Source organism: Camelus bactrianus, chromosome 35, assembly GCF_048773025.1.
Source record: "Camelus bactrianus isolate YW-2024 breed Bactrian camel chromosome 35, ASM4877302v1, whole genome shotgun sequence".
Taxonomy (NCBI): Eukaryota; Metazoa; Chordata; class Mammalia; order Artiodactyla; family Camelidae; genus Camelus; species Camelus bactrianus.
This window is the reverse complement of record NC_133573.1, coordinates 18,249,328-18,274,277: the sequence shown is the minus strand read 5'-3', so window position 1 is coordinate 18,274,277 and position 24,950 is coordinate 18,249,328. Positions and strand designations below refer to the sequence as shown.

Here is a 24,950-nt window from a genome sequence, read left to right as displayed (position 1 = left end):
AGGAGGACCTGTGGGAAATAAACTGGGAACCACGCTGTGTGTTCTGTGTCAACCATGTGCTTTTGGAGGGGCTTACCAAGAGCCTTACCCAGCGCTGACCACTGCACCACTGGCCAGAAGTAACAGTTCCCTTCCCCTCATGGTGCACAATCAACGAGGAAACAAATAAAAGAGAGAAAACACTAGTGAAGGATACAATGTCACTCAATTGTTAAATTCCATGGCTAGAACACCTGTCAAATCCTGGAAGCTGGGAGACCCTAATGCCCTTGGAAGAGCCTGGAACTGGAGGATGGTGGAGTCTGTGTCTCATTCCAGCATTTGATCACTATGTAGGGCCCCGAGGCCCTGAGGACTGGAGATTCTGACTTTATCAGGAGAAGCTTGAAATCTGGATTTTTTTTTATTAGTGTTGGCAACTACTTTTAATTTTTAAAAACTGCATGTGTCAATCACAACAACGAGTCTGCTACTTGGCAACATCTAAGGACAGAGAGCAGCAGAAAGGGCGTTTCTGGAAAAAGAACCAGCTTAGCAAAGGCAAAGACCACTGTTTAAAAGCACCCACGATTTGAAGGGAGTACTTATTACATGCCAGACACTCAGCCAGGTGCTTTGTAAACATCACTTCCAATCCTAACAGCAAGGCTGTGAGGTAAGTTACAGTGGTCCCATTTTACAGGTTAGGAAACTGAGGTTTGGAAAGGTTAAATAGCTAGGGCACTGCAGCCTGACTGAATGCCAGGGCTGAGCGTGTCTGACGTTTGGGTCTCACCACCATACCACACTACCTCTGAAATGAAAAATCAGCAGTTAAAGGGCAGCTCCTGACTCAGGGAGGTAGGGCACCCACCCTCTCTCATGGTTATCTCTTTGGAATCTGTTTCTGAATTGTGTCAGGTTGCCATCCTTTTTTCTTTTTTTAATAGAAAAATTTCTTACTAAAGGGGAGGAGGGTATAGCTCAGTGGTACAGCATGTGCTTAGCATGCATGAGGTCCTGGGTTCAATCCCCAGTACCTCCATTAAAATAAATAAATTAAAAATCTCTAATTACCTCCCCCTAAAATACACAAAAGAAATTTAGAAAAATAAAATAAATATGAAGAAATTCTTACTATAAAGTTACAAGAGCCATCATCAAAAAGTCTACAAATAAATGCTGGAGAGGGTGTGGGAAAAAGGGAACCCTCCTACACTGTTGGTGGGGATGTAATTGGTGCAGCTACTATGCAGAACAGTGTGGAGGTTTCTTAAAAAACTAAAAATAGAGCTACCATATGGTCCAGTAGTCCCACTCCTGGGCATATATCCAGAGAAAACTCTAGTTTGAAAAGATACATGCACCCCAATGTTCATAGCAGCACTATTTACAATAGCCAAGACATGGAAGCTAACTAAATGTCCATTAACAGATGACTGGATAAAGAAGATACGGGTGTGTGTGTGTGTGTGTGTGTGTGTGTGTGTGTGTGTGTGTGTAATGGAATATTACTCAGCCATAAAAAGAATGAAATTAATGCCATTTGCAACAACATGGATGAACCTACAGACTATCACACTAAATGAAGTAAGACAGAAAGACAAATATATTACATCACTTATATGTGGAATCTAAAAAAAATGATAGGAATGAACTTATTTACAAAGCAGAAATAGAGACACAGAAAACAAATTTATGGTTACCAAAGAGGAAAGTGGGAGAGGGATAAATTTGGAATTTGGGATTAACAGATACACACTACTGTACTCAGTATCTTATAATAAAATGAAAAAGAATACAAATAGGTATGTATAACTGAATCACATAGCTGCACATCTGAAACATTATAATTGTACACCTCAATAAAAAAATAAAAATTAGAAAAAGTTACGAGAATAATACAATGAACCTCTATACTGTTTACCTAGATTCACCAGTAGTTAACTTTTGCCACATTTCTATGCACATGTGTGACAGAATACGATGTATTTTTTTCCTGAACCATTTGAAACCATAACAACTTTACCTTTAAAAACTAGGAACAGTCTTATCCACCGTAGAGCTACGATGAGGAATTTTAACAATGACACAACTGCTGTCTAATAAAATGACACATTCCAATTTCAAAAAATAAGTAAAAGTTCTCACAAATGGGCACCTGGCTTCCAAGAGGGGTTTGTATGAACCTACGCCTCATACCTTGTAAATACTGAGTACCAGTGAGGAGCCTACAACTACATGTTAAGTGCGTATGTTGCCAGAAAATCATGCGTATCCAGGGACTGATTCTTACATAACCAGTACAGCGGAAGTGTCAGTATACACAGTGATTGTGAGTGGCCACCACCATAGTTAAGGCATTTGGACTTTTACGTGGGAACACAGTTTGTAAAATAATGCCTGAAAAAATGCATTAACACTAGACCATCTACCTCTGGAGTGTAGTGACTAAATTAAGGGCCCTCCTGAGTCTAGACACTAATGTCTATGTATATCAAGGGATGTTTCTCCAAGGGTGGTCCCCAGACCACCGTGGTGCTCTATAAAATGCATGTTCCTGGCCTCCCAGCCGACTGAATTGGCATCTCAGGGCGGGGCCTGGAAATCTGCATTCCAACACACTTGCTTTTCACTTACACTGAAATTTGAGAACAGAGTGTACTGGACAAAGAGGAAGCAAACTGCAGGCAAATACAATTTGCAGAATTAGGAGCTCTCCTACAAATAGAATGCATAAACATGGTGATGTGCTAACTTAAATAGGGGAAAAAAGTCAATTACAGTTCCTCCCACAGTTCTTACTGCATTATCATTTAGTAGGTTTTTAAAGACTTAAACTTCTCCGTGTTATCCTTTCCGGGAAAGGACAGTGTGTTGTGAATTACTGTGATTACTCTATAGGGCTTGGGAACAATTCTAATTTTACACATTTGGCTTGAGGACTAACCGTAACCTATAACATACACCACCTGTCAGGACCTACGTTAAGGCCTCACCACCTGTCAGGACTCCACATTAAGGCCTCAATGGTCTGATTTTCATTTCATCCTTACAAGAATCCCACAACGTAGGTGTGATTGCTGTTTCATAGGTAAGGAAACAGAAGGAGAAAGTGATTTGCCCAAGACCATTGAGTGTCAGAGCTTTGAGTTTTTAGTAATTTTTCTCAGCATTAAGATGCTCTGAACACTACAGGAGAGAGCCCAGTATGATAGTGTGGATGGACTTACCACTGAACTACAAACTTAAAAATGACTAAAATGGTAAAGTCTATGTTATGTGCATTTTACAATAAATAAAAAAAATGAGATGACCTTGCTTTAGGGTCCTGGAAATTTTTGATTATGTATGAGTGGACAGAATGGACAGAGAACTGCGGAAGACTCTGTAGCATGTGCGTTTCATCATCTTCTGTAAAAGGAAGGGCACGTGTCACCCTCTGAAGGACAGATAAACGAAGGGTGTCATTTTATGAGTGTACTCTGAAGGGTCAGGACATAGCCCACGTCTTCTCTGAGACCCCTCTCCTTTCTTCAGTGTCTTATTATCTTTCCTCCCACCTCCTTCCAAGTGATGGTGCGACACTGTGTTTTCATTTTTGTTTTAATGAAATACGAAAACCAGGCTGGAAATCACACAGGGCAGTCTTTAGAAAGGACTTACTGCTGTTGGGTAAGAATTTGAGTGGCTCTGTAGCAAGCAGCTGATTTCAAAAGTCAATTCATTATCTGTTGCAAGTGGAGACTGGGGACAATCTGAGCTGAACAATAGGGAACTTTAAAATGGGAAATAAGACTTTCAGTTACAGCTTCTGCCCTCTTTTCTCACATCTTCTGAAAATGCAAGATTTGGGGGCAGCTGGACAGGAGAAAAAAAAATCCAGCAAATACGTTTTTAATATCACCTTTTGGGAATAAAGTGTAAATCAAGCAATACTTTTCAGTCCATGAGTAAATATTCGTGAGTACCCTTTACATGTAAGATAGCCCTGTTCTTAAGGATCTTCTTATCACACTGAGAAGATAAATACATAAGTCGATGGCTACATATCTACAGCTGGAGGAGCTGGAGAAGATGCTGCAGAAGTTAAAAATGAGCCACGTTCTATACGTTTTTAGAGAGGAAGAAACCACTGTGGGCCGAGATGATCAAGGGAGACTGTACAGAGAAGGTCAAAGTTTGAACTATGCCTTGGAAGATGTCCCTATTCAGACAGGGAAAAAGGAACACAGAGAGCATTTGGGGCAGAAGGAAAAACATGTACAAAGGTCAGAGGGGGTTCAGTACTGGGTGAATTTGGACCATCCATGCTCAACTACCTGGACTAGAGCTGGGGCACCCCTGATGAAGACCGGACCATCACTCCCAATTCTTCCTTTCTGCCCTGAGTCAGAACACACCAGTGCTGGCCATCTAGTGACAGTGCGGTGCCTCCCCCTAGAACGGCTGGAGCGCATGTCCTTGTCCCCTTATGTTGATTTTGGCTGCGTGACTTGCTTTGGCCAACAGAAGGTGGGTGGAAGAGACAGTGCATCCTCGTGAGGAGAGGACACAAGGGGCAGTGACGCATGTTTCTGCTCGTTCTGTGTCACAGGTGGCTGCGGGTCCAGTAGGAGACAGGTGGGACTATCTGGATGGGACTCACATACTGGAGCCACGGACGGGTGACCTGTAGACCCAGGAGAGAGAACTATCTGCTGTGATAAGCCACGGGGATTCTGAGGTTGCGTTCACACCTCGAACCCTGACTAATACACACGCCCACACTGGCTGGAAAGACAAGACTGGGCACTGAAGTCAAGAGCAGACCTTTAAGAACAGCAGCCCATCCCGGAGGACAGAAATGTGATTCCTGCTCTCCTTTCCTTCCAGCTGGGCCTGGTCCTCGATGGTCAAAGATAAATCTTGGCGGGAGAGGGAGGTTGGAAAGGAAAGGAGGAGGGATGCTGTGAGGTAACTGTCTCCCACAGTGCCCCTGAGGGGAAGAAGGACACTGTGGTTTTCTTTCCAAATTCTCCACCACCTAGTTTCATTTAAGAAACAGAACATGGGAATGAAAATTGCCTAAAATATCAATAGTGATTACCACTGGAGTGTGGGAACAGGGATGATTCAAATTTCTTTTCTTCTATTTTTCAAGTTTTTTCCCCAGGAAATTGATATATGAATTGTGAAGTCAGAAATATAAAAGATGTTACTAAAAGAAATAAAAAGCAAGACAGCAAGCAGGGGACTTTAATTTGTTTTATCGATACCTTCACTGCAAAAGAGATTCTTCAGGCCCCCAGCAAGAGGAATGGCTAATGAAAACACCAGAGTGCACGTCCCTCTCCAGACACAGACCTCAGCCCTCCTGCCTCTCTTCTGGTGCAGGGTGAGGTTGCTGGCCTTTGCATGGTGGGGGCTGTATGTCAGCACAGCTGGGAAAACAAAACTCTCTGGCTTACCACTGACTTTCATCTGGCACTTTTTTTAGGATGAGCAGACCACTCTGGACTACAGTCATCTGGGAAGAGGGGACTTCCCCAATGCCAACGAGACTGAGAAACGAAGAGAAACCCAGCTGCTTCGTAAATAAGGTTGCTCTAATTAGAACAGTAAGATTCACTTTACCCCAAGGAGGCCGTCCCCCCTGCGTAGGAGGACCCCTGTCCTGACCCCATGCTTTAGAGGGTCCCTGCTCTACCCCTCAGCCTGCCACTTTCAAACACTGTGAACCCATGCAAGCAAACCAAAATCTGAGCCTCAAGTTTACAAAATCGAAACTTAAGGACATCCAGTTACAAAGAGTCAACTAGGCTTTAAGCAAGAGCTAATCAAATAATCTCCCTTCTTGGTTTCTGCACCTTCTCTCCGTAAATCTTTCCCCTGGTTCTTAGCCAAGGGGTGCTCCTCACTACTGATTTGGCACTTCCTGATTCGAATTGATGTTTGTTCAAATAAACTCTTAATATTTTTAATATGTTTCAGTTCATTTTTTTTTTAAAATTGAAGTATAGCTGATTTGCATCATGTTAATTTCTGATTCAGTTACACATATAGATATTCTTTTTCATTATAGGTCATTACAAGATATAGTAGGACCTTGTTGTTTATCTATATTAGTTTTTTAAAAGAGTTGTTTCTCTTTCTTAATATTTTATTTATTATTGTATTATTTAATTATTTTATTTTGGGGGGGAGGTAATTAGGTTTATTTATTTTTAGAGGAGGTACTGGGGATTGAACCCAGGACCTCGTGCATGCTAAGCATGCGCTCTACTATTTGAGCTATACCCTCCCCCCTTTATATATAGTAGTTTGTATCTGGTAATTCTAAACACCTAATTTATCCCTCTCCTCCTATTTCCCCTTTGGTAATAATCGTTTGTTTTCTATGTCTATGAGTCTCTTTCTGTTTTGTAAATAAGTTCAATTGTATCACTTTTTTTTTTTTTTAGATTCCACATGTAAATGATACCATATGGTATCTCTCTTTCTCTATCTGACTTCAATTAATATAACTCTAGGTCCATCCATGTTGCTGCAAATGGCATTATTTCATTCTTTTTTAGTTCATCTTTTCTTACAGGTGACTGCTGAATTTCTGATGGGATCAAACCAGTTGACTTTTATACATAACTTGCCCACGTGGCAAGCGGTCTTCCTGCTGGATTTGATCTTGTGAGGTGGGAAGTGTGGCAGTATCGCATCATACACAGGAAATGCTGAACTGAGGTGTCATCAGAAAGCCTGCCAAGGCCACACAGTCAGCAGGTGACACTTGAGACACAGGTGAGAGACATGACTTTTCCAGTCACGAGTGGAGGCAGTGCCTTGGACTTGTGCCCGCAGAAGCACACCGCTGACGTCCCCAAATCTTTACTGACAGTTGTTTCTCGTATTTGAGCTCAGAAACTCCCTTTGCCTCCATTTTACGTCTCCTCCCTGATCCACCCCCAGAGGTAAGGAGCTTGTAAGAGAGTCCTTTTAAGTAGTAAAGATTTCAGTGTTGGGATTTGAAGCCTGAAGTTTTGCACAACTTTGTATAGTTTAGTAATTTTCCAGAAGAACTGATACTCTGGGCCACATAAGCTCTTCCTCCGTCAAACTGCAGCTGCTCATCTGTATTCGACACAGCAGATGGGCTACAGGTGGGCCAAGAGCAGACTGGCCCTGAAGGCACGAATGCAGATTCCAAGGAGAAAGAGCAAACCGGACCTCTGAGGCACTGCAGGGATCTACACCTGCAGCCCCGTGGGAATCTGCGCCGTTGTCTCCTAAGGGCACAGAGGATGTCATTTACCATGTAAAACTCTGTGGCTGTTAGCACGTGGTTCTCCAGGAATGGGGGGCTGGGCCAGGGCTTTGCATCCACTTTTCTACAGAGAAGCAGCAGAATACATTTGGGCTTATGCGGATCTGGGCCTCCTGGGACCAGTTTCTTCTCCTTGTGAGAAACTGAGCCAGTGTAGTAACTTCTGAGTCCACTGATTCCACCATGGGATCGCCCTGCTAGCTGTATCCAATTTATCTTGTCTGAGGACATCCACAGTCACTAAGTCCCCCAGTTTCATTCTAGGTTTTCTATAGTCTAGAGAGCTCTGAACAGAAGAATCAACCTATGGAAACTGTTCATCGATGTTTCCACTAAGAGTCCTAAGACCAAACAAAGGCCTCCTTTCTATCTTTGACCTCAGTTTTCTCACCTGTAAAGAGGAATAGCAATAAAGTCTTCTTAACCGTCATAGCTGTAACAATTAAAGATAATACACGCAAAGCTTCTAGCCTGGCAACTTCCCTCTTTCCTTGGATCATCAGTTTATCCCTCAGCATTTGACAACAAGTAGCTTTTGTCACAAACCACCATGAAAACAAGTTCTAAGGTTTGATATCTTAAGAATTGAAACCCATTACTATTAAGTATAAGTCAGTTCCTGTCACTATCTTTATCTCTAGAAGTTTCCCTTCACAATCACAGAGGAAAGTCCCTTAAGACAAGGAATGTTCTGGGGGATATTGGGAAAGAGACAAAAATCCAGTCAATTCTCTTTCTCCTTGTAATTGCCTGGGAGTCTGAGAAGAAGTTAGATGGGGGTCTCAAAGGTGAAAAGATTTCTACTAATCTTGCGAGAAAAGGAAAACAGCCCAAGGAAAAATTTAGGAGCATGTCTCTAATGACATTTATAGATAAAATATTGCCCATCTGGTGGAAAAATACTAAAGTGGAAATGTGTAAATTTCATGTTAAATTTATGGAGGGTGAAATGAGATTTTTTTTTTTTGAAGGAGAGGGAGAAACTGAGCATGTTTAAAATCTAGTTCATCACATTTATATCCCGACCTAGAACTCTTCCTGTGCTTCCTACCAGAGAGAAGGGCATTAGGATCCATCTAATTCCCCAGACTGGAACCACAGTGTCATCCCTGTCTCCTTCCTGTTACAGCAGCATCCAAGTGTCTCCATATTCTGCACAATTCTGCCTCCTGAGTGTCTCCCAACGCCCTCCAGTCCACCATCACCTGCGCTTTCTGGGCTTCTGTAACCACCTCTCCAGCACGTGGCAGCTGTCACTTCCACTGTCTCCAAACCCATTCTCTGTTGTGCCATCACAGGGATCTTCCCCCAACTCAGAACCCTTCAGCGGCTCCCTGCAAGCCTCAGGATCAAGTCCAATGTCTTTTTTTTTGTTTAAATAGAAGTATAGTTGATTTATAATGTTGTGTGTTTCTGGTGTACAGCATAGTGATTCAGTTACACATAAAAATGTTCTTTTTCATTATAGGTTATTATAAGATATTGAATATAGTTCCCTGTGCTATGCAGCAGGTCCTTGTTGTTTATCTATTTTATATATCGTAGTATGTATCTGCTAGTTCCAAACTCCTAATTTATCCCTCCTCTCCCTTCCCCTTTGGTAACCATAAGTTTATCTTCTATGTCTATGAGTCTACTTTTGTTTTATAAATGAATTCATTTGTATCATTTTTTAGATTCCACATATAACTGACATCATGACATTTGTTTTTCTCTGTCTCACTTACTTCAGTTAGTATGATAATCTCTAGGTCCACTCATGTTGCTGCAAATGGCATTATATCATTCTTTTTTATGGCTGAGTAATATTCCACTGTCTATAAATACCACAACTTATTTATCCAGTCATCTGTTGAAAGTCCAGTGGCTTTAACATGATCTGTAAAGTCCTTGATCATCTTGTTCCTGCTGCCCATCAGTCTAAAGGAGATCTTGCTAGGATCATAAGATTTTGTTTAAAACAATTTGGTGAAGAATAAAATCACAGCAGAAACAACAAATTGGTTCAAAAATCCCTCCTGCTTCTCCCACTTATTTTTCAGATCTTAGTGATTCAGATGCACTAAGTATTTAGTAGTGCTTAGTTTTTATACATCATTAATCTTTTAGGCCATTTGTGAAGATTTTTCAAGTTTTTTTCATTTTATCTCTATTGCATTCTTACCCAATTATGCTTATTTGGCATCTATTTCTAAAGTTTTGGGGCTTGTGGTGAAGCATTGGAGAGTGAAGTGAGTGAAGTGAGTGAAGTGAGTATAAGTCTATAGCCTCATGCCATGACTGCCAGCCAGGAAGACAGGGACCGATTCCAGGAACCGTGTGTCTGAAGTGAGGACCAGCTTTGACAGGTCCAGGGATGGTGGGAATAAACACAATACACTGTGGGCTGAATCCAGTGAACAGTGCCCTTGATTACTATCAGCTTCTGCATCTTCCGTCCTATCATAATCTGCCAATGGCGTGTTACTCACTGTCTCTACTTCCATAGAACAAACCCTAGACTTCAGCTTTTCCACCCACAAAGAGTAGGGCATGCTCCAGGCAACAACCTCAACCATGAGAGCAAAGTTGAGTCCCACAGTGGCAAGAAAACACAGTTTCATATAAAACAAACACAGAGTGTGGCTACATAGGCAAAGTAGGCTGGTAGTTGAGACTGGATTTTTAAAAACAAACAAAAAATGCTGGAAACTGAGTAAACAGCCTGAAAATACATTTTAAACAAACCCCATACAATCATGACTGTAAGAACTGATGACTGGAAACGTCATTTCTGACCTGTTTTTATTTTAACCAATATGCTATTTGAATCAATTTCTTTTCCACCAATTGATCTGAACATGCTGTCGCTCTGTGTCCTCACCCCCACCTCTCCATGGTCCAGCCATACAATTTCCCAGGACCTAAATGAACTTCTTTCCCTCCTTCTCCTTGGACTTAGCACACACACCCTGTCTAGAATGCTCTCTTCCTCTTTACCCTTCACCTGGCTAATTCCAGTCAATTTCCCAGGTGAGCACTTGTGCATAACTTTCTCTGAGTAAACCTCCCTGCCCTGCCACGCACATTGACAGTTGGCTGGAGACCACTGTGGGACAGGTCTGTGACATTCTTGTATGTATGACTTGGGGATGCTTTCTCCAATATGAAGAACAAGGCTTTTTATCTCGTAGGATGTACATTGTACATTTTCCAGGCACTCCCTTCACTTATTTCAACATCAAGAAGCACCAAATATGAACAATAAAGAAAAGAATATCTTTAAAATACAAAGCGTTGATGGCTCAGAGTTCATTAACGTATATTGGATTCATGCAGCCAAGCCGACACAAGGACAGAAGAGGACTAGTCAGCAGGTAGGTATATTTTGGATGCTGAATCAAAAGAAACAAAATGAATTCTTTACTTTCTAAATCCTTCAAGGGGCTCTTTGTTTACGTATGGCCTAAGAGTTGAGTTTGTGTTTCTTTGAAAGGGATAAATTTGTGATGTTCTGTGAGCTAATGAATGACATGGTGAGAACACAGGTGACGTTAAAAAATGGACATTTCATATGGTTTAACAAAAGGCAAGTCATCTTACCTGGGGGTTTTTAAATACAGCATATTTTTCCTCTTTCTCCAAAAACAGCACTTTATTTTCTGTGTCTCTTGTCCAGTCTGATAAGACTTCGATGACATTTTCATGATCTTCAAAAAACCTTTCTGATGAAAGAAGAAAAAGCATTCTTTCAGACCCAAGACATCCGGGTTTCCAACAAAGAAATGAGCTGGTGTTGAGTTAACAATGCTTCATGCTTCTCATCAGTTTTTAGAAATTCCTAATTACATGATGTCACATTGTAACACCTGTCATGGCTATTCTTCAGTCTCGGGTCTTCAATTTATTTTCCATAAAAAGCATGGCTGATGAACACTATAGAGACAGTGGTCCTCCACTGCTCTTTTTTCATATTCGAATTTTTGACTTTAAATAGTCCCAGGTGGAGGTAACATCCTATTTGGAAGGAAGACGATCAGGCCATAATTGGTTAAACAACCCTGAATGCAATCGTGAGGAAAGTGATGAGTACTGGAAAACATTGCTCCCTCAAACTCTAAAAACAACGAATGGACGTCGGAATCAACCCTAAGCCTGCCTTTGGAGACTTTCATTTCTCTATTTGGCCCAGAGAGTGGAAGAAAACTTCAAGAGGTTATTTCAGTGTAGACCATTTCCTCCAGAAAGAGGTGAACCCAAAGCTTCTAACACAGGCAATTCTGGATTCCAACGGGCCCTCCTGGGAGATGACTGTTCTGTGAGTGGTATTAAGAATGAGAAGTAACAGAGTATTTCTTTAATTGCTTATTAACTAAAAAAACAAAAACAAAAACAAAAACAAAAAACTCATCAATTTCAATCAACTCTCCTTTGCTCTTTGGGGCTGAGCCTCTTCCACTAGACAAAGTGTCAGGTGTTGAGTGAGTGGGGAGGAACGGAGGGGAAACGGACAGTGATGTGAGGCCTGTGGCATAGTTACCCTATAGTTTAAGGAAGCAAACTCTAAGGAGACATCGGGTGACAGATACCCTGGCCCTCCTGCAATCTGCTCAGTTCGCAGTAAGAAGTATCATCCTGTCACTTGCTCTTCCTTTTGGGTCCCCTAGAGAAGCAGCAGTAATCACGCTAACTTTCCCCAAAGTCTGGCCACCTGTTCCAATCCCAGTCCCTTCACCATAAATAAATGAAGATGCGAGCACTGAAGCTGAGGCAAGGGAATTGATGTCTCAGGAGTCTTGACAGCCTTGACTCAAACTCTTCTTAATAATAGACCAAAACCCATGATAAAGCAAACTCACAAGTTTTTGGAGCACAGCCTACTGCTGGGAATGAGACTTACCAATCTGCAGTTCTGGATATATTTCATAAAGACACCAGTCCACGTTGCAGTCACAGTGGGTTTTCTCAAAAAGGTTGTCTAGAACATCTCGGGCCAACTGCCGCTCATCCACCATCAGTGACTTCGTGCTGTTATCATCCATGTGCACCTTGACAACGAGCTGAAGATAAAGCCACCCGAGCAACCAGTCAGTTCTGGCAATTTAACCACAGAGGTTAAGGTTTCAAGGTCGTTATTGCTTCTGTGAATTTAAGTCAGAAGGTGTCCTGCAAACTCACTCAATATGAATTCACTCCTATGCCAAGCACTTGTTTAAGGGGCTAGCAATACAGACATGGAGAAACCAATTCACGAAAACAAATAAGCACACAATATGCAAAGCGCTTGTCCGGCCTCCAGGGGCTGCATTCTGGGGAGGGAGACAGAAAACCAAGAGAACCAAAGAAGTGCTGAGTGCCTGCCTTCCCGACATCCTTCTGTTACTTGTTCAGGAGCATCACAGAGCCCAGAAGTGTTTCTTAATTGAAAGCCCCTCCAGTATCTTTATAATAAATTCTTCTCTCTTGCTGAGCTGGGGTTGGGTCCCATTTCATGCAACCCAAGAGTTCTGGGACACAGGTAAGACCAACTTGGCTAATCTACAGTTCTCTGGAGGCCGGGAGTTGCACAGTGACAGCACCACCAAGGGGTCTTGCTAAGAGGCAGGTGGTGTCACAGCACAACACACTGGAGATTAGAAGGGGATTAAGCCAATCAATATAGACTAAGAAAAAGCTACTATAGAGGCATGCGGGCAAATTAGTGATCAAGTTTACCTTTCATTCCATTAAAAAAAAATTCTGCTGCTTTGGGTTCATAGTCAAATTGGTAGCTATCTCATTCTAAATCTGGAGGGTTTGGTAGGAGCACAATGTACTCATCTTCAGTAAGGACACAGAATTTCATTGACAATTTGCCAAGGTTATTAAAACTTGTGATCCCTAAGAGAGGCCATGATGCAATATAACAATTCAAGAAGGAAGTAGCTAGGGTTTGGATTTTCTTTGTCACCTGTGTATTTATAACATTTTTAATGACAGTAGTTGCTGTTTATGTGTGCTACAGGTAATAACGGTGCTATATATCCAGTCTTCAAAAGGAAGAGTGGAAATGTGCCCACTAAGCTCAAATTTATTAGACACTTATGTTTAAGGGACGATTTCCCATGACTCCTTCTGGGAAGATCTACATTCTTATTTTATTCTCGGCCAAGACCACAGATCCTACCTAATTAAGCGGGAGTCAGCTCTGTTTAGAGTCTATCTTTGAGTGCCACCCAGGAAGGAGGTGCTGTCTTTTCCTTTCCAGACAATCCCTGCCCAACCTCTGCGGTGCCTGCAGCCACTCCACACACAGCCAGTGGAGAATTCCCGGAAACAGTGTCGTCAACCAGAACCACCTAATATGCTTGCTTAAATTTCTATTCTAACTTGAAAGACATAGTCAGAAACAAGATGTGCCTGTTCTGTTGGTCTAAGGCCAGTCCTGGTTATTCACAAACGAGACTTATCATTTCTTTTAATTTTACTTTTTTAATTGACGTATAGTTGATTTACAATGTTGCGTTAAGTTTCTGGTGTACAGCATAGTGATTCAGTTATATATAGATTCTTTTCCATTATAGGTTATTACAAAATATTGAATATAATTCCCTGTGCTAGCAAGCTCTTGTTGTTGATCTGTTTTTTATATAGTGGTGTGTAAATGTTAATCCTAAACTCCTCATTTATCCCTCCCTGCCCTTTCCCTTTGATAATTATGTTTGTTTTCTATGTCTGTGTCGTTTTCTATGTCTGTTTCTGTTTTGTAAGTAGGTTCATTTGTATCATTTATTTGATTCCACATATAAGCAATGTCATATGATATTTGTCTTTCTCTGTCTGACTGACTTTGCTTAGTATGATAATCTCCAAGTCCATCTACATTGCTGCAAATGGCATTATTTCATTCTTCTTTATGGCTGAGTAGTATTCCATTGTGTGTATGTATGTGTGTGTATATATATATATAATATATATATATATATATAATATATATATATATATATATATATCACAATGTCTTTATCCAGTTATCTGTTGATGGACATTTAGGTTGCTTCCATGTCTTCTTGGCTATTGTATACAGTGCTGCTATGAACATTGGGGTGTATGTATCTATTTGAATTAAAGTTTTCATCTTTTTTGGATATATGCCCAGGAATGGGATTGCTGGATCATACAGCAACTCTAGTTTTAGTTTTTTAAGGAAACTTCATGCTGTTCTCCATTGTGGCTGTACAAAGAGACTTATCATTATTTAAAAAAGTCTTTAGTTGGAATGGAGAGAGAGGCCATACAATTGGTAACATTTCTTCCTCCTCCAAAGTTTGGGTTAGATTCTGAGCCGCAGGGATATTGCCCCTCCAGTCCCACTTCTACCCAGTTGGATCTTGAAAACATTGTGTGGTTAGCAGTGAAGACGGCAGTTCCTGTGGATTGTTGTGCAGAGTCACCAACAGCAACCAATGGTGTGGGTGGTGATAAGAATCTGAGTCAGGTGCAGGCAAGGACCACGCACATCAAACCACTCCTAGTGCCTTCCCTTCCCACACGTGCACACCTGAGAGGCAGATGCAGACACCAGGGCAACAGAAGTGCATTTCCTCCTCCTGGGACCATTCAAGTTAGACCTTTATTCCAGGCTTGTTTGAAGAACACATTTTTCCCCCTTGAAAATCTGTAGCACCGAAACCTCTAGTTGGACAGTTGTTTCTGTTGTATGTTCATCTTCTGATGTATTTAAAACAACAGGCCCAAGTACCACAGTGTCAAAGACACACTAATCTGACCTGAGAAATCAGGCATGGAGGGTTGCCTGAAAAAACAGAAATTCCTCAAATAGTGGAATTACCATGCCTTATTTTCTATGGAAGGCATACCCCCTGCTCTTTGCTGAGGATTCCTGCTATAAAGTAGCTACATGTCCTAAGAAACACTCTCAGTGTTAGGATTTAGAAGGCAATCTTCCTGATGGAAAAATTAACGATGTTTGACCACATTTCATTTTTGCTTAGGAATTCTTGAGAAAATAAAACATATCTTGGTGTTTTCTTTTGTTTTAAAGAGAGAGAGAGAGAGAAAAAAAAAAAAGTAAACTGCATAATTTGACAATGATGCAATGATGAAAGGGTTTTTTTTTTTTTTGGCATAAATTGCAAACTAAATTTAATCCACATGTAGTTATGAAGGTCCACAATTATAAAACTTAGGAAAAAAATAAGAGAAGGCTGGTGACTTTTAGCAAGAAGAAATCATATTTACTATTCTTCACACCTTTTTTTTCACATTTGTAAGGTGAAGAGTAGCTCTATGCCAACACATGACCCCCTAAATCACAGTTACGTGATTTAGCAAGCCAAGGACTCTTCATATCAACACTGTATGTATGATCCAGGGCACAATGAGTCAAGAATGAAAAAACTTCCCCTTTCTAATCCAGTTTAGTAAAGATTTAATTTTTTAAAATAATTTCTTCTTTTTCTTTTGCAAACTAATGAATACAAGAATATTCCAGTCTGGGAGAGGGGTGGGAAGGGACAGACTGGGAGTTCAAAATTTGTAGATACTGACAGGCATATGCAGAATAGATAAACAAGATTATACTGTATAGCACAGGGAAATATATACAAGATCTTGTGGTGGCTCACAGTGAAAAAAAATGTGACAATGAATATATGTATGTTCATGTATAACTGAAAAACTGTGCTCTACACTGGAATTTGACACAACGTTGTAAAATGACTCTAACTCAATAAAAAAACTAAAAAAAAAACCCCAAAAACTAAAAAAAAAATCCCAGTCCTAAATCATTTACTATATATTTGTTTCTATAATAAAATTTACAAATGGATTTGTTCTCCTGAGTCACAGAGCTTTAAAGAAAAGAAAGAAAATCAATGAGTGAGTTGATTCTGTTTCCAGTTCCAAAGCTTTGCACATCAAGACTCGTGGTCCAAAATGATGTCAACCCCCCACAGAATACTTGAGGGCAAAGTCCTTCGAAAACACTTGATTTCCATTCTTTAAAAAGCACGTTGTAGATTATGTGTCAGTATGTCTTAGTTCCTTTCTTAATGGACACAGTTATCTTTTTAAATGTTCTGTGCAACAGTCTTTGGTTTTAAGAAACATATCTGGAGTGTCTGAAGGCAGAACAAATTTACCACTTGGCTTCTTAATTTTCTTTCCTCTCCCATTGATCAGAGTGGTTCTGTTTTACATCTTCTTTGTTGACTAAAGGCAGGTGGTACTTTTTGCTTTCGATCCTGCTCTCTCCTCCCTGTTCTCTTAATATTCAATTAAGCAAATGGACCAGATATGTTAATCATTCTACCTTTTTATCTAAGCATCAGCTTCTCTTTTCATGCCTCCTCTGAGGGTATCTCCCATGTCCCTATTTTATAAACAATCCAGCGGTTTAAAATAGTTTAACAAATTACAAATTTTATTTTTATTCATTCCTTTTGTATTTTTATCTCCGAAGGTAAAGTCAGTGACCCAGGACAGCCCATCTCTCTTGCCATCCCTCTGTGACTCAGTTCCACCCATGACTGTCTACAGGGAAGGCTTGTGCTAGAAAAGGCTACAGAACGGGTCACCCTGCCCTTGCCCATCCCCTTTCAATCCATTTCCCACAAAACAGCCAATATGATCTTTTAAAGCTGTATATTATCCCTTGTTAAAACCCTCAAATGGTTTCCCACTGCACTTACAGTATGTTCCAGACTCTTCCTCATGCCTGTGAGGCCTGGTGGCCCCACTTGCCTCTCTGACCACAACTTCTCCAGTTTTCCCTCTTACTCAGGGGGTCAAGGGGACTGACTGGATGGTGACAGATGGAAGCTAGATTTTGGTGGTGAGCACACTGTTGCATACACAGAAGTAGAAATACAGGGCTGTACACATGAAACTTACATAATGTTGTAAGCTAATGTTACCTCAATTAAAAAAAAAAAAGCGTTTCTTGGGTAGTCTCATTCCTTCCTGCTTTATGTTCTTCACAGCACTTGTCTGCCCCACTAGAATTTAACTCCACACAAGCAGGGACCTCACCTGCCTGTTCCCCTCTCTGTACCCCAGCCCTGGTTCTATGAGATGAGGATGTGTCAATGAAGAAAACATAAAAAGTTCCCAGAGGAGCTTCCCTGGGGGTGGGGAGGGGAGGCAGGCATTAAATGGGATAAACAAGATGAAAAGGTCAAGCGGAGAGTACGCTGGATGGTGACAGCGCAGCGGAGGAAAGGAAAGCAGGGGATGCTAAGGGATACTGTATGTGGCACTGAGCAGGTGACCAGATCTAGTTAGGGATGGAGAGAAGCCACCAGAGTCTGGGGAGAGCTTTTGAGGCAGGGGGACCACAAAGCACCAAGGTCCTGAGGCAAGGGTGTGCCCAGAACATCAAGGAGCAGCGGTGAAACCAGGTGGCTGGAACGGAGACTGAGGGAGACAGTGATGGGGAGAGGGCAGGCAGCCAGGTCACCCAGGGGGTTTACATCGTTGTGAGGATCTGGACTTGGCTGTGTGAGTAGGGCATCCTTGGTGGCTTCTGAGCAGAGGAGGGACAAGATGAAAGGATGGGAAGTGGAGCACATGAGGGGAGGCTGCTCTTAGAAACATGAGAGTTCACCCACAAGAACAGTTAAGACTGTGGACCACATGCCACAGGTGCGGGCAGGCGGGGAGCTACATGTGCGGGGAGCTACATGTGCCGGGAGCTGGTGGGACCTTCCTCTTGATGGCTTTTCTCAGTGCAACAGGCGGCAGCATCATCGGCTGAGAGAATGTGAGTGAGGAAGGAGGTTTCCAGAGAAAGGACAGGGGAGAAAGTTTTCTAGATTAGTGGGAGATGACTGAACTGGGGAAGCTCAGGCGGCATGGAGGACCCCCACTGAGTAGACGGGGAGCTGGACTGAACCAGGGTTTCCCAGAGCGGGTACAAGCAGCGGCAAGAAGGCCACCGAGGATGGACGAGTTCAATGATGGACCACAGAGCATAATCACATGTAGAAGATGAGGAAAAAGAGCAGCAAAAAAAAAAAAAAAAAAAAAAATGCAAGCTTGAAATGAATGGAACCAGACTGATGTGGAAAAATTCTCACAGATGAAACTTGAAGGTCTGGATCCTGGGAGATTCAAGGAATGTTTATTAAATATCAGTCAACATGTACTGAATGCCTTCATTCAAGGAACCATGAGAGGTGCTGCAGAAACATACACTCTAATGCCCAGTATGAAAAAGAGTAACTCGCCCAAGTGTAAGTAAAAAGTTTTTATTGCATCTCAGACATGGTGTATGAGTCAGGAGTTGGACTGAAGCTGTTTGTTTTATTCATAATTTACCAAATTAACTATTATTATTAGCTAGATGCTTCTACTGAGGTTAAACGCATGTGCTTCTGTTATAACACGATACCTGTGTCTCTGGAAAAACCAATGCTCTACAGAAAAGGCACCATCAGTTACGGGCTTATTGGGACAATAGGGTTGGAGCAGGTCACTCAAAACCTTTGCAGCTTTGAACACACAGCACTAGCCAAAAGAACACTTGGTACTTTGGGAGCGACCTTGGATATCTAGGGCAGGTATTAAAAATGCATAGAAACAATCATGGAAATAAGTGATGCCAATGGATGTCGAACTCTGACCCAGCTGAGGGTGGGCAGTTATCCACGAGGAAGCAGAACCCAGGGGGCATCCTTAGGGGAGGGAGCCCTGGAGGTAGAGACTTGGAAACTTCCACATGTCCACTGTCTTAGTGTCCCAGATTTATCAATCACAAATGAGCCAACTGATGTCACAGAAAAGAATAACTTGTCTTTGTCCTTGAATTAAAACAACAACAACAACAACAACAACAACACAACTATCTGGGAAGCATCGCTCAAAATTTAAAACTTTTTTATCCTCAGGCATAATAAAATGTCATTAATTTGACTGCCCCCACGCAAAAATGACTCATAGTTTACCTTCTTGACCTTGGCCTCCTTCAGTTTTTCCAATGCCAGCTTAATTTTATCAGCCTTGGCTTGAGCTTCTGCTTCTTCCTGTGAAACAGCAAGACATTCAACACAGTCCATTAAATAATACCAGTAGGTACCCACGCCATCACTGGTGTCTTCTGGCGAAAGGCTGTATTATAGGGCACCAAATTTCACGTGCATGATTTTCAGAATTTAAGTGACAGTAACAGAATCTTAAACCCAGAGATACAGAAGACAGTCACCTTTTATATCTTAGAAATAGTAACTTCAAAGATTGAATGATGATTCAGGGCTTCACATAGTCTGCAAAAGTCTCTGGCTCAAAACTGGGTCTAACCTGAGAAATCTCTAGGTTAATCTCAAGGGAACTGAGCACTTCCTGAAATTATATACATTCTTTTGGATCAGTATGCGTTTGCTGGGATTCCTGGTTTTTATTAGATTCCTAAAGGGGTCTTTAACTTACCCAGAGTTAAGACTTACACTCAAACTGAAATTTATAATTCACCAAAAAACAAAAAAACAAAAAAAACAAACCAAAACCCAAAACCCCAATATTGACAAACATACATGAGCAGGCAGAAAAGAGAATGAAATATTTTATGAGCCCAAAACCCTTAGATTTTTTATGTTAATATCCTTAGAATAGGATTATTAAGGCTCTCCTACCTATTTATAATGATAAGGAAATGAGCCGTTCTGGTTGCATTTTAATTACTTGAAAGTGGACATATATATTCTTATACCAGTAGTTCTCATGTTGTTTTTGAGCCACATATCCCCTCAAGGAATATATTGAAAGCCCTGAAACCCATGAAGCTTCACGTATGTATTCAACGTTGCATACAGCTGAGTGTCATGGCCTCTCTGAAATCTTCATGGACCCTGTATTAAGAGCCTCTGTTTTTAGAAAGGCCATTATCAAAGACAAGAGATAACAAGTGTTGGTGGGGAAGTGTGCACCGTTGGTGGGAATGTAAACTGGTGCAGCCACTGTGGAAAACAATATGGAGATTCCTCAAAAAATTACAGGTGGAACTACCCTATGATTCAGCAATTCCACTCCTGGGCACTTATCCAAAGGAAACGAAGCCACCATCTTGAAGAGACCTGCACTCCCTTGTTCACGGCAGCATTATTCACATCAGCCAAGACATGGAAACAACCTGTGTCTGAGGCTGATGAACGGATAAAGAAAATGTATACATATACAATGAAATACTATTTATCCACCAGAAAAAAGGAAATCCTGCCATTGGTGACAATATGGATGAACCCTGAGGGCATCACTGAAAAAGCTGAACTCAGAGATAGAGAGTAGAATGGTGGTTGCCGGGGACTAGGGGAGAGAGGAAATAGAGTGAGGTGGGTCAAAGCATACAAACTTCCAGCGGGGAGCTGAGTGAGTTCTGGGGAGCTGACACCCAGCCTGGTGACTATGGTTAACAACACTGTGTCCTAAATCTGAAAGTTGTTAAGAGAGTAGATCTTGTATGTTCCCACCACACGTACAACAAAAAGGTAATTTTATGAGGTGATGAAAGTGTTAACTAACCTTATTGTGGTAATCATTTTACAACGTATGTGTATCCGATCATCACGTCGTATACCTTAAACTTGCACAGTATTATACGTCAATTACATTTTAATAAAACTGGGGAAAAAAGAGCCTCTGTTCTCTATGGATTGCCAATTTTCAAATAATTTTTATACAATAATTACACAATAGAGCAATAAGTAGGATTTAATATTTGATTTATATTTCATATTTGTTCATCCAAAAGGCTTTGTAGGAAATGTCCAGGTTACTACAATTGTATTTATGAATACTAATCTTAATGACACAGCACAGCAAATGCAGAAGCCACAGGAAATACAGCTAGGTTCTACTCTAACATACTTTTTTTTTTAAACCACTTTTTTTTGAGGAGGGTACTGAGGTTTATTTATTTAGTTATTTACTTTTAATGGAGGTCCTGGGGATTGAACCCAGAACCTTGGGCATGCTAAGCAGGTGCTCTACTGCTGAGCTATACCCTCCCCCACTAACATATTTTTAAAATGGCTTTACGCTAAGAAAAATCCTTAAAAGTGCCCTTCTTGCTTTGATGAGAGACATAAGTCAACACCCCAAATAAAGATGATACTAACTTCCCACCTGTTTATTTTCCTGGTATTCAGAAAGTGACTAACATCAAGTCCTCTTCACCTACCTGCCCCATAACGCCCCTCCCAACTTTGACCTAACAAGTGATACAGAGATCTCTTCGCCCTTCTGAACACAGCTGCCAGATTCAGCGATATTCAGAAATACGTAAGGAAGGCCTCCAATTCTATATGCACTGAGCTAGGACCAGGGTCACAGAAATGAATACATCATTTCCACAGTTCATACCAAGTTAATAGAACATTACCTCCAAAGATTGAGTATTATCAAGGAGTGTGGCATACAAATACAGATTTTTGCCAAACTGTAATAATTTGTGAATATGGTCCTAATATATCCTTTATATGCACCAGTGTGTCCTTTTATGAGGACTCTGACTTTGCAATGAGCACATCCGGGATCCTCATTTTTTTTTTATCTCAAGAGCTCTGGGCAGATAAACTCATGAATGTAACTGTCACCTTGAAGAAAGAGATTGTGAGTGGCAGAAGTCAAGAGTCCTGCCATCACTGGCCCCACGGACATACCTGGGAGAGAGGTTCAGGAGGAGGTGGTGGCAGAGGAAGGTCTAGCATGGGGTCAGCCGGTGGAGGTGGTAAGTCATCCTCACATTGGCCAATACTTGTTGCAGCAACATTTGCTCCGTAACCAAGAGAAGCTGCACCACTGAAACCTGGAACTTCCAGAGATGCCGAAGGAGGCCGGTTCAAAGAGGCCTCTTTCTGGGCCTGGACTGTCCTCTGCTCAGCCTCACTTATGTCTGCTACCAGATCCGCCATGAGAGCGTCTAAATCCTGGTCTTCAAGTGCGTTTAAGGACTCTGATAGGAGAAATCACATTAACCATCAGAACAACGATTTGCACCTGGAAAATCGGAACGATGGTAATTTTATTTCATTTTTATCATTTATTTTTATTGGATACATTTGACATGTAACTTACAAATTTAAGGTGTATGTGTGTTACTTTGATACATTTATGTGTTGTAATATGGTTGCCATTGTAAGGAGAGTTATCACATTACACGCTTACAATATTATTGTCTGTGTTTAATAAACTGTACATTAAATCTCTATGGCTAGTTTATTACTTCTCACAAGTTTGTACCCTTAAACGCCATGAAAGATGGTTATTTTAGAAAGTAAATTTGAGCACTGGTTGCAGGGGGCTGGAGGTGGGGGAAATAGGAAGAGGATGATAAAAGGGTCTGAACTTTCAGTTACAAGGTGAATGAGGTTTGAGGATCCAAGTATAACTTGATGACTGGAGTTGGTAACACTGTATTGTATAACTGAAATTTGGTGAGAGAGTAGAACTCAAATGTTCTCACACACACACAAAAGTTAAGTATGTGGGGTGATTAATGTGTTAACTTGATTAGGGGGCTCCCTCTCACAATATATATGTATATCAAATCATGGAGTTGTACACTTCAGATATCTTAAATTTTACTTGTCAGTTAAATATCAATAAAGTTAAAAAAATTCTTTACCTTCAAAAAAGAAAAAAAGAGGGGGGAGGGAAGGGAAATATCTTCCCTATTTTGGGGGACCTCACAGGTCACTTATAAGTAAAGTCAAATCCAAGCCTGTGATTAGAATACCGAAGTAGGGAATTCTTGTACATTCTAGTACAAGATCTTAGAATTTTAGAAAGTAGGGGAGGGGAGAGGTTGGAAATGGTTGGAAAGTCCTCCTCAGGTCTTTGGAGGGCAGACAGAGCACCACTGGTCAATATATTTGGAAAAAAGTAGATCTCACCCACTAGGATTTATTTACTGTTCCTTGAGACTTGGAGTTCCTGTGGGCAGCCTTCCCAAGGTAGGAACTCTCACACCACACAAAGAGCAATGAACGACACACAGCAGGAAATAAAGCACTAAGGGAGTTTAGGAGTTAAAAAAAATTTTTTTTAAATTGGAATTGACTGGTAAAGACTTCGTAAGACAGATTGCTGGGAGCTCACTGTCAGAGGAAAGGGCAGCCCCGGATTTCCAGAGTGGGGGTGAGGGGGACGGTTCTCACTGGGATTCCTGCCATGTGTGACTCCGGTGGGGGTCAGACATGTGATCCTCAAAGCTGTCAGACCACAGGGCACACAGGGAGTGGTGTCGGGGAGTCGTGTTGGCAGGGCGCTTTGAGATCAGGCAGTCGCCGGATAGCGTGTGTCATGGACAAAGGATGACCATGAGGCGGAGAATTCTAGCTGCATTGTGCAGCATAAACTAGGAGGAAATGGGGGTGGTGGAAATGAAGCTTACTCAGTAACAAATCAGCAGAAAGCATGGTGAAATAATGTATTGCCAAACATCATTATCGTAAACAGCCTGGAGCATTTTACATTCACGCTGCTAGTTATATGTACAGCACATGGACTGAAGTCCGGATCTCCCAACTGTGTAAAAAGGGTTTGTTTCCTTCTAAGCCATCACTTTCTGGGCATATAACTTTTTCTTAAAATTAAGTGAAATTCATTTTAAAAAACCCCAGAGAAAAGATATGTTCAACTAATGAAGCATAGTCAGAATTTTCTAGCGTTACCAATTACATTGTGACTCTTGGCACATAAGCAAATGATTTTAATCCTTTAGAAAGATTTTGGGGACAAAATTCCCATAATCACACTTAATATATATTAACGATTTCCAAAGTAAATTATAATCCTAACATATCAGTATGGAACTGAGTGGTAAGGAACTAGGGATTCTGTTTGGAAGTCTGTCACTAATTCTCTAAATGACTTTGGGTGAAATAGTTTTTTGACTCATTTTAAGCAATGCTTTCAGTGAAGACGGTAAAAAAAATCTATCTCTATTTTAATTCCCAACAAATTTAATTTTCAGGATACATCAGTACTTTCTTTATCGTCTTGTCTCCTTACTGACATGAGTTTCTTGTTACTGCACTTTCATGTTATTATGTTTATATATTGCTGGGTTTCTTGGTTTCCGTCATTTTCAGTAATTTTTTGATACTGGGTACTAAGTGTTTCAAAAGCATTAGTTGAGTTGACTACAACTACATTATTGATTATATTTGAATTTTAACTGAACTGATAAAGTATCCAGTTGTTATGAGAGTGTCAGGCAAACCTGCATAGTTCACATGTCCAAGTATATGTTCACTATTAATGTCATAATTTTACAAAAGTGTGTTGGTTTTTTGAAACTTCATGAATGTTACCATCATTCCATGCTGCAATGAAAATGACCGACAGAAATAATTTTACATGGGAAATAGGAAAAGAGGGAAAGTAGAAGAGATGTACTATAATTTATCAAGATACAGGTATTGGCACCTTGGGTTTATCAAAAAATTATTGAAAACGACAGAAACACAGAACTCGGTGAGTGATAGAAATAAAATTTGGAACTCTGGATTTCTGTAACTGGGCTTCTCTATTATCCTGTTTCCCATTCTTTTGATAGGCACTGCAAGTCTTTGAAAAACCTTTTTCAAGAGTTGCAGTGAATTCTCACTTATTTGGGAGCAATTATTTTAGGATTCATTGTAATCTGAATAGCACATGGGCTAAAGATTGTCAAGCACTAAATAGGAAGAGAGAG

The 24,950-nt window shown here is 40.9% G+C and overlaps 1 protein-coding gene across 1 annotated transcript in view; it reads right to left on the bottom strand.

Moving 5' to 3' along the window:
- The window catches only part of APBB1IP (amyloid beta precursor protein binding family B member 1 interacting protein), a 94,240-nt gene that overhangs the window by 27,223 nt on the left and 42,067 nt on the right, over positions 1-24,950 (bottom strand). The window contains exons 5-8 of the mRNA XM_074358036.1: positions 21,913-22,205; positions 19,204-19,281; positions 12,159-12,318; positions 10,862-10,983 (exon numbers count right to left, since the gene is read on the bottom strand). Coding sequence (XP_074214137.1) covers positions 10,862-10,983; positions 12,159-12,318; positions 19,204-19,281; positions 21,913-22,205 — 653 coding nt within the window. The remainder of the gene's footprint in view (positions 1-10,861; positions 10,984-12,158; positions 12,319-19,203; positions 19,282-21,912; positions 22,206-24,950) is intronic.